Source organism: Danio rerio, chromosome 8 (genome assembly GCF_049306965.1).
Source record: "Danio rerio strain Tuebingen ecotype United States chromosome 8, GRCz12tu, whole genome shotgun sequence".
Classification (NCBI taxonomy): domain Eukaryota; kingdom Metazoa; phylum Chordata; class Actinopteri; order Cypriniformes; family Danionidae; genus Danio; species Danio rerio.
Genome location: NC_133183.1, coordinates 25,058,033 through 25,073,180, shown reverse-complemented (window position 1 = coordinate 25,073,180; position 15,148 = coordinate 25,058,033). Strand labels below are relative to the sequence as shown.

At 36.6% G+C, this 15,148-nt stretch overlaps 1 protein-coding gene across 1 annotated transcript; it reads right to left on the bottom strand.

Moving 5' to 3' along the window:
* Positions 1 to 469: 469 nt before the first annotated feature.
* Positions 470 to 14,665, bottom strand: dnajc5aa (DnaJ (Hsp40) homolog, subfamily C, member 5aa). The gene is made up of 5 exons (NM_001002464.1): positions 14,541 to 14,665; positions 6,030 to 6,165; positions 5,037 to 5,250; positions 2,927 to 3,098; positions 470 to 817 (listed from the first exon to the last, which is right to left on the bottom strand). The coding sequence occupies exons 2-5, from the start codon at positions 6,137 to 6,139 to the stop codon at positions 705 to 707; spliced, it is 609 nt and encodes a 202-aa protein (NP_001002464.1). The 5' UTR covers positions 6,140 to 6,165; positions 14,541 to 14,665; the 3' UTR covers positions 470 to 704.
* Positions 14,666 to 15,148: the final 483 nt, after the last annotated feature.

Below are 15,148 nucleotides of genomic sequence, written 5' to 3'. Positions count from 1 at the left end.
TGCAATGAAACAACATGAACAAAGCGAGGCCAGAAAACTTTAAATATCGCTGTTAACTCTCAAATTTATGACACATAGGAGATAAAATGGCATTACAGGGACACAAACTTCGCAGTAAACCAGGAGGATTGAATGGGTAAACAAACAAAAAGTCCATTTTATAAATGAAAACAATTCCTGCTGCTTCTCAGAGCAGCCACACTAGTCTTCGAACACCTATGGCAAGTTCACGGAGTCGACTTTAAACCACACTCAAGCACTTAGAACCGGGAACGAACATCTCATGTCAATAAATATACCAAAAACGGTGGGGAAATTTCTCAAAGTCAAGGAACAGTGCATGCCACAGGACGACGAGCAAATCTGGCTGGAGGAGCGAGGGAACGAGTGGAAGGCAAGATCGGAGGTCAAAGGCAACAAAGAGATCAGGGTAAACGACAAGATCTTTTTTTTTTTTTACTTTTTTTTCTTAAGCTTTTTTTTTAAGCTACGGTACTGTGAGGCGGATCTTGCGTGGGTGATGGAAGTGGTTGTGTGAATAAGGGACAGGATACGCTAAACAATTCAGCTCCATCGCTGGCTTTCCTCCTCTAAAAACAGGCTTTTTTTTTTAGTTGTAGTTGAAGGATTCTTTTCATTCATTTTTCCCATTGGAGGGATGGCGCTAGACAAACCACGTGGTGGAGGCTAAGAGAATGGCTGTTTTAGTTGAAGCCGGTATCGGTGTGGTAGGTAGTATGGTACCCGTCAGACGTTAGCTGGGTGGTTTCTGTGGCAGAAGAAGGCTGCAACACAATAGGTTCACCACCGACTGTCTCTGCAAAAAGATTTCAAGAGAAAAGCAATGGTTAAAGCAGAATATGAAGGACAACACAACACAACTCTTGGGTTCAGAATAGGGCTGAATGAAATTGGAAAAGTCTGACATTGCAATGTTTTGTTTTGCTGCGATGTATATTGCGAAATCAATATAATTTCACCAGATGACTTCATTGATATCGTTAATTTAGATCGACTAGGGGATCGAGTCTTTTCTATACCTTACATCTGCATAAAATTGAATAAATTAAGTATATGTAAATATGACAGGGCAAAAAAGGTTTAAATAAACGATGCATTATGGTTTTCTGGCCTAACAGTATTCAAATATAAAAATTGAAGAATCCAACATAAAATAATGTGGTCGTTGTTGTATAAATTATTGTATATTGTAAATAATTTAATTCTGCGATGTGTTTATTGGGGATTCACACATTGCATATGTAACGGAGGCCAGCTAGTAAGTGCTGTGCAGGTAAACCTCACTCCCCTGACCCCTAAAGGTGCTCTAGCGACAGATGCTGGAGGTAGGGCTGGGCGATTTTTTCGATTAATTCGAATTCACGTTAAGACGATTTAATTTTGAATCAAATCGAGAAATCGCGATTTTTAAAAATATATATATTTAATACATTATAATGGCAGCAATGCGCTTTGGTTCACTCTCTAAATGAAGCAGGAAGCACACCAAAAGCGCCTCTCGGCGACGCCCCACACAGCACCACGCCATGGATTTTAGAATTCTAAACAGGTTTCTATATACACATTGGCGCCGCCCAGCCACGATTCACGAATCAGTTCTCATTTCAGCCGGCCCACAGAGCGCCATCTGATTAGTTTCATGTTAAATATCATGCGAATGTGCACGTTTGGTGTGTGATAGTTTAAACTGTCATGTCCGCGCCGTGTCGCAGCGCTTCTGGTGGGCGACCTGCTTGACTGCCTGTTAAAGCGTGTAGGATTTTACTTGTTGCACGTCTGTGTGGATTGTCAAGACATTCCCTCATCAAGTCGATAAACTCGATCTCAACATGTATGAAGGACGTAAAAGCCTGCCATGTGAAAAACCGCGCTGATCTTTTGGTTTGAACAAGAGTAGAGGTGAGGGACTGTAGCAGTGAAAATGAAAGTACCCGCCCCCATGACGTCATTTAGCGGACCTAGTTGAAAACCAGACAGATCAGGCAGCATAATACAGAGAGTGGAGCAAAGCGCATCAAATGATCGGTATTTAAAAGGAGGGAAAGGAAAAATAGATTAAATATATTATTTTATATTAGACACACATCTGGTGCTTGTATTCGCTCCTGCTATACGTCCACAACTTCACACATTGGGTTAAATTAGGCTTTACAGTTTCCATGTTCAGTCCTTTTTCCTAAACTGTATCTTTTTAAGAAAAAGGCAGCAGCATTACAACCTGTCATTCAATCAGAAGACAAAGTCAAAGCCGAGCTGACAGCCAATCTTTCCTAGGCTTAGCAAAACTTGTAAAAATACCTCTGTATTACTGCAAGTGCAATATTTACACAAATATTTTATATTCAAATCTTCAGCAACGCTATTTGACTCGTGAATTTGTTTTACATTCATTTACACCTTGACCAATTTTTGTATGACATGGCCATTAAAAATACAATGTTCCTTAACCAGATGGTTTTTAAAGTTACTTTTAAAGAGAATGTTACTTCAGTCATGTTGTAATGTTTTGAGAAGACTAGTAACACACTAAAAAAAAAAAAAAAAACGAAATCGTGAATCGGTCAAACTTTATAAAAAAAACTCGACTTTTTTTTTTTTGCTGAATCGCCCAGCCCTAGCTGGAGGCCATGGTCTTTAGCCTCCTTGTTAGAGCAACCGACTTCCATGTGGAAGGTCGCCGGTTCGATCCCAGCTCAGAGCGGGTTGGGTGGGGTAGGACCGGTGGGGTTACATATATCAATGCTCAAACGATATATTGTTCAGCCCTAGTTCTGAAAGACAAAACTCCATTCATTTGCTCCATAGTGAAATTAATTATTAACAATAAGAATCCTGTTTTGAGCTCTGAAGTTATCTCTAGAAGCCATCATATATATGTATGTATACACACGTGAGCACATCTAACCTCTCTCATCAGACTGCAGTTGGGCCTCTAGGTCTTCAGGGGAGACGTAAAACTCTGGGTCCGGTCTATCGGGTGGCCGTGGTTTACACTTCCCACAGCAGCAGTTACAGCAGCAGCAGAGGCAACAGCAGAAGTAGCAGCCTGTAGCCAGACCGCAGAAAATAAACAGAGCCTGCAGGGGGAGACAGAGAGCAACACAACAATATTATTATTCAAAGGTGTTCATTTCTTTTCTGGGAAAATGTATGCTTTTATTCAGCAAGGATGTACTGAATTGATTTTTAGAGATGTTTATAATGGAAAGCTGAGACACTGCAGGAATAAACACTGATTTTTCATGCACTTTTGTTGACTTTGAATTTTTTTCCATATACACTCTATCTGACAAAAATCTTGTAACTGGTCCAAGTTTTAGGAACAACAAATTATGACTTGACTTCTACTTGAATCATTTGGTATCAAAAGTGGCTCATATGAAATGCAAAGGCCTCTAAATTATGCTTATTTTACCTAAATAAAATTTGATCATACCTTGATTTTTAATTATTTGATAAGGACAGTAAGGTCTGACTTTGCTTAGACAAAAGTCTTTGTCACTTAACCGAAATAATGTACATTATAGAATATAAAGTCATGGTGCAGTGGAAAAAGAATTAATATTGTGTTTTACTCCCATGAGCTTTGAGGACTGCATTCAAACATCTCTGCAATGACTCAAATAACTTATTAATAAAGTCATCTAGAATGGCAAAGAAGGCGTTCTTGCAGGACTCCCAGAGTTCATCAAGATTATTTGGACTCATCTTCATGCCGTCCCCTTCATCTTACCCCAGACAACAGGCTGAAGTATGAGAATGAGAGCTATCCTGCTAAAGAATTTGCCCTCTCTTGTGGTTTGTAATGTAATTGGTAATACAAGTCTTGACACCTCAGGATGTTGATGTTGCCATCCACTCTGCAGATCCCTCACAGGCCCCCATATTAAATGTAACCCCAAACCATGATTTTTCCTTCACCAAACTTGACAGATTACTATGAGAATCTTGGGTCCATGCGGGTTCCAATAGGTCTCCTGTGGTATTTGTGATGATTGGATGCAGTTCAACAGATGATTTATCTGAAAAATCAGCCACTTTTCCAAATAAGTTATTATTTGTTGATCTTATGCCCAATTCACACGGGGCTTCAGCATCAATGCTTGACAGAGGACGTATCTGAAGTTGGGGCTGATGAGATCGTCATAGCAGCGTCAGCTAATAAAATTAGTCTTCAATCAGTTACTGTCTAAGCTGTTGTATTTGCATAAAGCGATCTGATTGACGATGCTTCTGAGAAATTCCCAATTTCTGCAGCGAGCAACGCCACTGAAGCAACGCAGACGGATCCATAATGCAGTTCGGCAACGCCTGACGTCGCATCACTTATTCAAAGTAAATGGAAAGCATTGACGCTTGCACCCCGTGTGAATGGGGCATTACAACTGGGATCAACGACAAGACTTCTGTCAGGTAGCGTATTTGCTGTATTTTTGCAGTTTTTTGGTTTTCTTTGGGGTTTTTCAGACATATATGTTCATACATAGTTTGAAAAATAATATTTTTCATGAAACTTTCTGAATTATAAATAAAACAATAAAAATGAAATCCTAAATCACTGTAAAAATAATATGTTAATAATAAGACAAACCCTGACTTTATTCAGTGTTCAAGTTATGTACTAGAAATGTATGCAAATTACCACATATTAACATAAATAATGCCTAATTTGCATTTTAGAAATCTTGTAATAGAAATAGGGTTTGCAATACTCAGTCCAATCAATCTACTGGTGAAGTATGGTTAAAAGAATTTATATTTAAAAATATTTGCTGTTTTATTATTTTGAGCTTTCAGTGCATTAAAGACTTCTGAAAATGTACAATACAAGACTCTCAAAAATTATCACACTAAAAATGTTTGTTAGGGAAAAAAAATCAGCATTTTAGAATTTACTTAAGATTGAAGTAACGGCTGTTGAAAAATCTTTCTGAATATCTTTTCCTGTTGAAGTTTTTCCACTGAACAAACACACACATAAATGAACCCTATTAACTTTATAAATGCAGTCATACCTTGGCCCACCAGCTGGACAGAACGAAGTAAGTGTTGACGTTCTCTTCTCCAAACTGTTCAGCCACATAAAGTCCCAGCGAGCCGTACTTGTCATAGATGTTTCTCTTTGTCGGGTCGTTGAGGATGGCATGAGCATTGTTTATCTCTTTAAACTTATCAGCCGCCTCGGGGTTGTCAGGGTTCTTGTCAGGGTGATACTTCAATGCCAGTTTCCTTTAAAAGATGCAACATGGTTTGCATTAAATTCCAGATTTTGGTATTTGTATCACATTTCAATGCAGTGTATAGGACCTTTTTTTCTGGTCACAACAGATAAATAAAATAAACGTGAATGACTTCATTAGTTAATTAATATATATTGTGTTTAAACTTATTTGACTACAAATACATTTATTACACCACCAATCTTTGTCAGATGCACAATTACTGTTATTAAGAAGTAGAATATAAAAATGAATGGAATAAAAATGTGGGTGTAAACTAGCATTAAAACTAATTTTTAGTTGTTTAAAGTTTGTTGCTTGCCCAATAAATGACAACACAACTGTTATTTTACAAAATTACACAAGTGATAACATATACAAATATAGTGTAACACTATTTTTGTTCTAGACAGTCGTATTTATAACAATTAAATGGCTTTTTTAAAGTTTTCATGAAGAACAACTAAATATCTTTGATTCATGATACAATGAAAGCAATGCTGTGATGTTTCTATACTATGTTATTGTAATAAAACCCTCAAACCGTAATATCTCTTTTAAAAAAAGCTACACAACAAGATCCAATTTTTTATGTGGTCTTAGAGTAGCTAAAACTGTACATGGTAAGTGGTCCCTGAACGCACTTAAGTTTTATTGAGCTGCGGGGCTCCACATTGCTGTGCTGCATTTAGCTGATAAACATCTGGTAAAAAACACAGCCAGTAAAAGAAGTAAGAGAAATGAACCAAAACAGGATGCTGAGGACGAGGCGGAGCCCCTGGAACTCACCGGTATGACTTCTTGATGTCATCGACGGTGGCCACTTTATCGACCCCCAGCACATGATAGAGAGATTCTCCGGACGTGGAGAGACTGCGCTGCCTCTGCTGCTCAGCCATGGTGAATCAGGCCAATCCTCGACAATCTAAACACATACAAACACAAGTCATGCTAGATCACGAGAGCAAAACTATTCACAAAAACATCATATTCTTCAATCACATTATTCAAATCTGACTTTTTCCACATTTAAGTGCTATAAGTGGGTCCATCTCCCAACACTGTGCTTGAATTTAATTTTTGAACAAAATATGCTCAACAATGTTGGTTAAGTGTTATCTATTCAGGCAAAATATATTTTATGCTGGACTGTTTCACTTGGTCATTTCAGATTTTCATTCTGTGAGAGATTCACTTTTTTTATTGTTTCTGTCAGAATAGCATATTAAAGCCCTTTTGTACCAACTGATACTGAAATTGATACTGAAAATTTAAAAATGTCCATTTCCCGCAAACATTTGAGTACTGTTCATGAGCTTTAACAGAAATGACTGTAATTGATCAAGAAGGTCATTAGTACACCGAACTCAATGCTGTTTACAGAGAATAACCACAGATACAGGGACATTAAAGCATTTTAAAGCCGCAATTCATCAGTGGATCGCTCTTATGTCAGCTTATAGACAAACCAGCTAATCGACGGGACTTTGAAACACTCCAGTGTCCCTGTATCTGTAGTTACACTGTAAACAGCGGTGAGTTCAGTCATTTTTGTTGAGCACATGAACACAGTGGCAAATCAGCTTTGTTTAAGAACGTGCTCAATAGCGCTTAAATGTTCGTAGAAAATGGACGTTTTAAAATTTCAGCACTGATTGGTACCGTATATTGTGACAACCCTAAGCCCTTCTGTTGAGTGTTTTGAGCTTAAACTTCACAGACATCTTCAAATGAGGCACAATATGACCTTATTTCAAATACAAAGCATAATAACTGAAGGGAACTTCATAATAGAAAAAAAGCTAATAAAGTGATCAGACAATGAGTTCAAATAAATGTCTGATGAAGAGCTGGTGTGCTCGAAATGTCACATGCTATGTGATAGCCATTTAGTATATAAATTTGATACTTCTGGAGCCTTTATATTGTTTCATTTATATTATATTGTATAATTTATATATGTTATAATATACTGTTTTTTGGCTGAGCACCAATATGAGATTGTTGCTTTTGTGCATTTTTTTTTTTTTAGAGCTGAGAGTTTGTTTTCTGTTGTTGTCAATGGTATCACCAAGCTTTTTGAGTGCCTGCAGTGCAGGAAGGTGCTGAGCAAGCATTGATGATCTACATGCCTTCGAAATATGTAGCGCTCATTAGTATCACTTTTGATATAGCTGTACAATCACAGTGGAGGAGAGGCGGGACAATACATCGGCAACAGTCAATAAATCAGTCTGTAAATAAACTTGTAAAGGTACATCACAAAAACATTTCGGTGAACATACACCCTTAAGGCTGATTTATACTTCGGCATCAATCGCAAGCATATGGTGCAGCGCAGCCTTTGCGCAGTCTCATAGCCCTCGGTGTGGGTGATTCTGACGTGCACTCGTCAAAAAAAGATGTAACTACATGTTGCAACAACACAAAGCGCAAGCTGTGTGATTGGTCAGCTTGGTAGCGCTGACAAGCATAGGAGTTGCTGAGAGCTGCGAGCCGAATGGAGCAAGTGTTTACAAGTGTCAAGTCCCGTAAAAGAGCTCCAGATGGAAACTTTTGTCTTATGTTTACCTTATGATTAAAGTTGTTGTACCTCCGCCGGTTCTCGCCTCTGAATGAGCGAGCTTTAGCTACATGTAGCTTTCAGACAAAACAAAACACTTGCAAGGAAACTCGACACAGAGCAACATAAAAACCTACTGCCGGTTAGGGTTTTGGAAATGTTATTGCAGAGCAACACAAACAGCACGCAGTAGTATAAATGCACCACTATGCGCAAGGCAGGTGCCATGGGATACGCCCATCACGCGACACTAAAGTATAAATCAGCCTTTAGGAAACTGCATAACGGAATATCTACAATAAAGGACACTGACCTTCATCATAACCACCAGCATAAATCATAAATAATCTATCATCATCATATTTGCTTTGCTTATCTCACTTGATCTGACTTTACACTCTGTCTTTAACATGGGGATGAGTATAACCTACAGGGTGAGTAATTTATCATTCAATGTGGAACGCAATACGTTTCATGTAGCTTGGTCAATCTGTGATCTAGCTGAAATCAAAAGACAAATCCTCCCCTGCCCCTATAGTACATGTCAGCGGCGATTTTAGGATTCTTATTTTAGGGGGCCTCGGCTCCTTATAAGGTAAAATTTGATATATATGTACTAGGCTTTATATATATATATATATATATATATATATATATATATATATATATATATATATATATATATATATATATATATATATATATATATAAATAAATAAATATATATAAATAAATAAATTATATATATATATATATATATATATATATATATATATATATATATATATATATATATATATATATATATATATATATAAAGCCTAGTATTACATTTATAAGTAGCAATTTAGTAGTAATTCACTTAAAAAATATTTGTTTAATATTGGTTGTATACTAGTATTCCACTGTATTACATAGAAAGGCATAGCCGTTTGAGTTCAGAGTAAGCCAAATAGGCTCAACCCACCTGTTTACTTTAGTAAAAACCACTTTCTGTATTCAAGTGCATGTTTAAATAAATAAATGGCCATTCTTTTTATAAATTGACACACACACACACACACACACACACACACACACACACACACACACACACACACACACACACACACACACACACATATATATATTTAAACTTACAGGCTAATTCACATATTTTATGATCTGAATAACAAAACACATATACATTTTTTTTAATACTAGACAACACTTGATGTTTCTATCTCTGTCAGACATTGTTAAAACGAGTACATTCTCTAAGTGGTTCTGTCACTATTTAATCTTTTCTGTGCAAGACTGTATGGTATAGTTAATGCCACACGAATTGTAAAGTGTTTAATATTGGCAGTTCATTATGAAATAAAAATAGCGAAACGTTCAAAATTGCAATTACTGCAAATTAATAAGCAGATATTATAACAAGTCATTAATAAATTCTCGCGCTGTCCACGGCTGTGGTTTGCTGATCAAATGAAAAACAAAAGCTGGGGAGAAGCCGAATTCTGCTGCCATTTTCTTATCAAAAAGCAATCATTTACTGCACAGTTTGTGAGCTAATCACAAAGTTTTAGGGGGGCTGAGTAGACATATAGGGGGGGCTACAGCTTCCCTAAAACAGGCCTAGCAATGCCCATGGTGCATGTCCTGAAAGCTGTTCTGCTTTGGTTAAATCTCAGTAATATACGCACACTGGCACATCCATAGTTAAACTGGCACGCTTCATTTACTCTGGGACTGAAAAACTAATAATGAAAATGGATTTTTGATGTCACATAGTTGGACTCTTCTCAAAAAGACCAGACATTCTGGAGTGAGAGTTTACTTCAAAGTTCCCAAAATTGTAAACATAAGAGAATTGTAAACATAAGAGAATTGTAAACATAAGAAAATTAAAAGAAAAATTGCTATTTATATCAATGATTGCTGCAAAAAACAATCAAAATAATCTCATTTCCACAACTCTTTAGAAAGCCTGGAAGTTGCCAATTATATACAGATTATAAACTTGCCACTAAACCCACAAAACCTGCCTCATCAAATGAACAACCTGCAGAGAAACCGTGTCCGATATTCTACAGATCATAGTTTGTGGTTTAAACCACTCAAGATAATTAGCAAATTAAATGGATTTCAAATCAATAGCTTGGCTTAAGAGGCAAAACAGAGTCACTGGATCTTTTAAAGATAACATACAGGTTTAGAACAACGAGCATCTTGCTGCTGGCTTTTTTGTCTGAATCTGTCATAGCAGAGACATTTCTAATGACAGGTTGCGTGATTATTACACACTAATACAGTTTACTACTGTACTGATGACATAACTAGCAGCTCTAGTGATCATCAGGGATTATTCATGATTCATCGGCTGACTCACGCTTTTCCTGTCAGCTGATTTTTCTTGTGTTAGTCCCCCAGAAAGAGAAATCAATACCACAGGATATCAAAGGGTTCAGTTTCCAGCAGATGCCATATTCACAGCCTAGCAGTGCGATGACACATTTCACTAGTGTTGCTCTGCATGCACATCAGTCAAATCCATATTGTTATGTGAAGACTGTTAGATTACAACGGTAATATGGTGTATTTCACTTTAATATTCAAGCACACAATAAAAGGTCTGGCACTGTTTCATGTCAGTGGGAGAACGGAGCAAGTGTAAAACTGTCTCTCTATGCGCTTGTCTCATGTCTGGAAAGGCCTGGGTTTGTGTCAAATCAATCTCCAGAGCTTTCGTCAGCTGACTGGAGCATATAAGATAGTTTACTCAGCACTGTTGAACCCTGATAATTCAGACAAACTATTAAGTGGCTCAAAAGAAGCCATTAGGGAGCAGATGCCTCAGATAAGTTCGAAATCAAAGAGCAAATACTACAAGTATTTTGTATACTACTAGTTTCTGAAGAGTAGGTATAACATATACTATTAATAAAATTAAAAGACCACTTGAAATTGTTCAGCTTCTCTGCATTTTAAAATATTTAACACACGATAAACATAGTTTAACACAGTAAAATATTCGAGTTCGAGTAAAATGTCATTTTGTTTTATTCTGTAAACTATTGATGACAATTATTTCATCTAAAATAAAAAATGTGGCAGACTAAAAAGGGGTCTTTCCATAGACATCCTTGTTATACAGGGTTTCTGCAGATTTCATCAATGAAATTTCACATTTACACAAGGCTAAACACTAAGGATTTTTTCCTAATGTGTCAGTTAAAACATTAAAAAACTAATGCTATTGTAAGCAAGATAATTAAACCATATGTATATAAATAAAAATATGAGTTGGTAAATAGAGTTATTAAATAAGATATAATAAATAAACTTTTATTAAGATGAAATGATAGTGATTGGATCGGTGTTGGCCCAATTGGATAGCTTTACATAGACATAGGACCATAAGACCTATTTAAAGATTTCAAAAGATAAGAAGATTTCAGTGAATTTAAGAATTTTTAGGGCCTCAAATTTTGATTTTAAAACTTAGGACATTTTAGGATTTTGTTTTTAAGACCACACGGATACCTTTATACTATGTCACTCCAAAACATTACATTATTTTCCTGACATCTGAAAATAGAACATATGAAATTGACAAACTAATTGGGTATGAATTACTTGTAAAGCAGCATTATGATCCGACACCAATGCCAATTTTATTTATATAGCACTAGTAAACACAACCAAAGGTTGACCAATGTGCTGCACAATACGAATCACAAGAAAAAGATATAAAATTACAGCCAAGTTTTCAACCTATATTTAAAAACAGACAGAGATTATATAGACCTAATACAGAGGAGCAGAGCGATCCACAATCTAGGACCAGCTACAGGAAAACCACGATCAGCCTTGCATTTCAGCCTCGGCTCAAGTGCATAAAAATCTCTGATTTGATGACTGGAGAGACCAACCAGGTTGATGTTCAGCCAACAAGTCTGACAGATAAGAAAGTGCCAAGCCATTTAGTAATTTAAAAACCAGGGGAAGAATGCAAAAGTGATATGCAACCAGCGCAAAGAGTGTAAGTTTATGGTACCGGTTAAAAGGATTGCAGCAGCATTTTGTACTAAATGTAATGGGGATATTTGTCTGACTAATCCCAAAATATAGTGATTACAGTAGTCCAACCTAGAAGTAATAAAAGCATAAATTATTTTTTTCAATTTTTGTCCAGACAGAATAGGTTTGACTGTGAGTTAAAGCTGAAAAAAGCAGGATTTGACCACTGCACTTATCTGTTTATCAAATCTCAAGCCTTCATCAAAGATAACACCCAGATTTTTTACCCAAGGCTTCACAGAAAAGCTTGATTTACTAAGATTAACTGTTGGTGCCCTAGAAGAATTTGATGAGCCGAGCACAATTATTACAGTTTTACTCTCATTAAAATCTAGACATTTCAAATACAACCAGGTGTTCATGTCTAACAAGCAAAACATAAGATTCTCCAACCCACTTGAACTTGGTTTTAAGGGCAGGTAAATTTAAGGTGTTATCCTACTGTCACCAATAGGTTCAGTCATTTTGAGGGCAACTTTTTCAAACCAGCAGTGCCTCCAATAAAGTCAATTGATTTAACTCATTAGAAAAAAATCTAAAATCACCTGTAAATTGATTTTTTATATAAAAAACAAAAAACATTTAAAAAGACAGGCCTCCCAAAAACTGAAAGTTCTGTCATTTATGCAACCTTCACTTAACCCATTTGAACCTGTTTGACTTTTATTTCTGTTGAACAGGAAATATGTTATTTAGAAAAATTTAACTATTGACTTCCAGTGTTTTTTTCTTCTATAAAAGTCAATGGTTACCGGTTTCTAACATTTTTGAAAATTTCTTCTTTTTTTTTTCAACAGATAAAGAAACACATACTGAGGTGAATAAATATTAATTATTTTTTAAGCAAACTAAGCTTTAAATATGATATAATAATTATAAATAAAACTGGTGTTATGGTGTAAAAGTTTAAGCCTGTACATTTTCCAGACACTTTAAGAGGATTCAGGAGCTGAAAAAACAGGGCTGTCAGCATTCAGCATCACTGATCCCTGAAAGTGGTCCACAAGGAGAGCTCACAATAGTTTGTACACAACCAAATAATTTTGATAGCAGCTCATGAAAGTGTGGATTCTCTTTTAGAGTTGATTCAAAACAGTAACGTGATTCCTGAACAAACAAACCTTTTGAGCCAGTACTTTGAATGATTCCTAAAAATCTTTAGCCAAATCTTCAGATTGATGCCAAAGTATTTGGACTTCACACTAGGCATGGGATGATCACCGGTATCAAGGTTTACCGTGGTTTGGAAAAGTCAAGATTTTAAAACCACCAAAGTTTTCTATTGAACTGTTCCTAAGGTACGTGTAAAGAATTTTACATGTTTTTCACTACTATTTTATTTGTTATTTTTAGGGTAACAGTATCTCCAGCAAAAAAGGAACCTCTAAATCATAAGCTACTGGTCCGAAATATTTTAAATGTTTCCTAAAATAAAATATATTGTTCAGTGGGGAAAAAGGTTATTGTTTTTACCCAGACATTTAAGAATAATTTATTTTGGACCAGTAATCACAACACCGTGATGCCATTATATTTTAATCCAAGGTTATCAAACCATCAAAATATTATACTGGCCCATGGCTAATACACACTGGCAATCAATGGCCAAGGCCGGCCCCTTCATCATGTCTCACTGGAAAAAACTGAGTGTGATTTTGCACTTAACAATTCACAAATCTTATATACAACATAAGAGTTCATTTTTGGATTTCACAGATATATAAATATATGAAATATTGCATTAATGACCGTTTGCATATGTTTAACCATTAGGATTACAAACACATACATATATGGTCAAATAAAGGATCTATAATTTTGTATAGCCTACATCTTTATGAATAACCACATATCAGATTTAACATTGGCAAGGTTCATAAAACATCTGAAGATGGTGGAAAAAAAAATCAATGACTTATACATGTTATGTATTACATTTGTAAGGGACAATTGCCTGCATTTACAGCGTCTATAAATACATACGAAAAACTGCCTGCTTTGTTTACGACAGCAAAAGGCTTTGATTCTGTAAAAACTATTTTATCAAACGACAACAGTTTTGCTTCTGTTATTTCTTCCTCAAAATAAAGGCTAATAGGGTTAATGAACGTGAAATCGAAATTTCTCGTTGAATTTCTCGTGATTCCCATCCCTACTGTTTACAGATCCTCAACTGCGCTATTCGGTCTGCATGAAAGAGCGCTCGGTTTTTAACAAATGTCGCACTGTGTCCGCCTCAAGACAAAACTATGCAAAATACACCGTCACCATGAAAAAAACAAAAAACACACATGATTTCTTCATTAATATGAGGCTGAGGAGTGGCGATCTGCTGAAATGAATCTAAGCAACAAACGCCAGTGAGACCCTGTTTTTTTCTGCTCTACAAAATGCCGACTGTCATCTCCAGTGTTAACAGATGACGGTCTGTGATATAATTCACCAACAAACTGCACGGATTTCCAGCTAATCTCTGACTTTCTTCGTTTCTGCATCACGGGAAGGGCCCGGGTGCTCAGGTTTGCTCTGCGCTCCAGCATCCATATTCTGTGGCCTGTTCGCTCCCGTTAACGTTACAGACCAATATTCACGAGCCGTGAGAAATCAGGAGAGCGGCTACAAATCCGCCTCTCCTGCGGCTGTAACGTGGTTTTGACGCATGCACAGCTTACCGTTTCGTCGGCCCCGGCGTCGTGATCTAATGTCAGTGCGTTAACGAAACCGATGTTAAATTTGAGGTTGCATCCCCGGGAACCGCGCGATCACGTAAGTGTACCAGATGCAGCAGATCTCACTCGGCCACGCCCACTCCTGACATCATCACAACGACGTGAGCATCACCCCCTGAGCAACTGGATGGAGATGAGGGTTAGATACTGAGGAAAACATCACAGCAGTAACCCTGATTAAATATATTATCATGTGTGTTTACGAATCAATAAACGTTGTTTGACTAGAATTTAGCGTGGTTTGATCCTATAATGTTTTGTGATCGTCAATGAATCACGCAGTTTTCGTTGTCCTCTGTCGCCATCTGCTGGTGAGGGGAGAAATAACATCGAGTCATTAGTGCACAAATTCATTGATCAGTCTGAAAGACAGTTTAATTATACTAATCTCTTCTTAGCTAGACGATTTTCATTGTATAAATAACACCATATATCATATACTTAAAATTCTACATAAGGGATTCTACTATAAATATACATTATGTGTCTCTGAAAAAAACATAAATACAGTAAATAAAAGTAGCCTATTGCATCCCAAACATTTCTAAAAC

What these genes read in the sequence shown, in the direction of transcription:
- dnajc5aa (NM_001002464.1), bottom strand. Translation starts at nt 6,139, where the DNA reads ATGGCTGAGCAGCAGAGGCAGCGCAGTCTCTCCACGTCCGGAGAATCT. An exon ending in GACATCAAGAAGTCATACCG is followed by an intron (nt 5,251 to 6,029) that starts GTGAGTTCCAGG and finishes CATCTTTTAAAG; the next exon opens with GAAACTGGCATTGAAGTATC. An exon ending in TGTCCAGCTGGTGGGCCAAG is followed by an intron (nt 3,099 to 5,036) that starts GTATGACTGCAT and finishes CTCCCCCTGCAG; the next exon opens with GCTCTGTTTATTTTCTGCGG.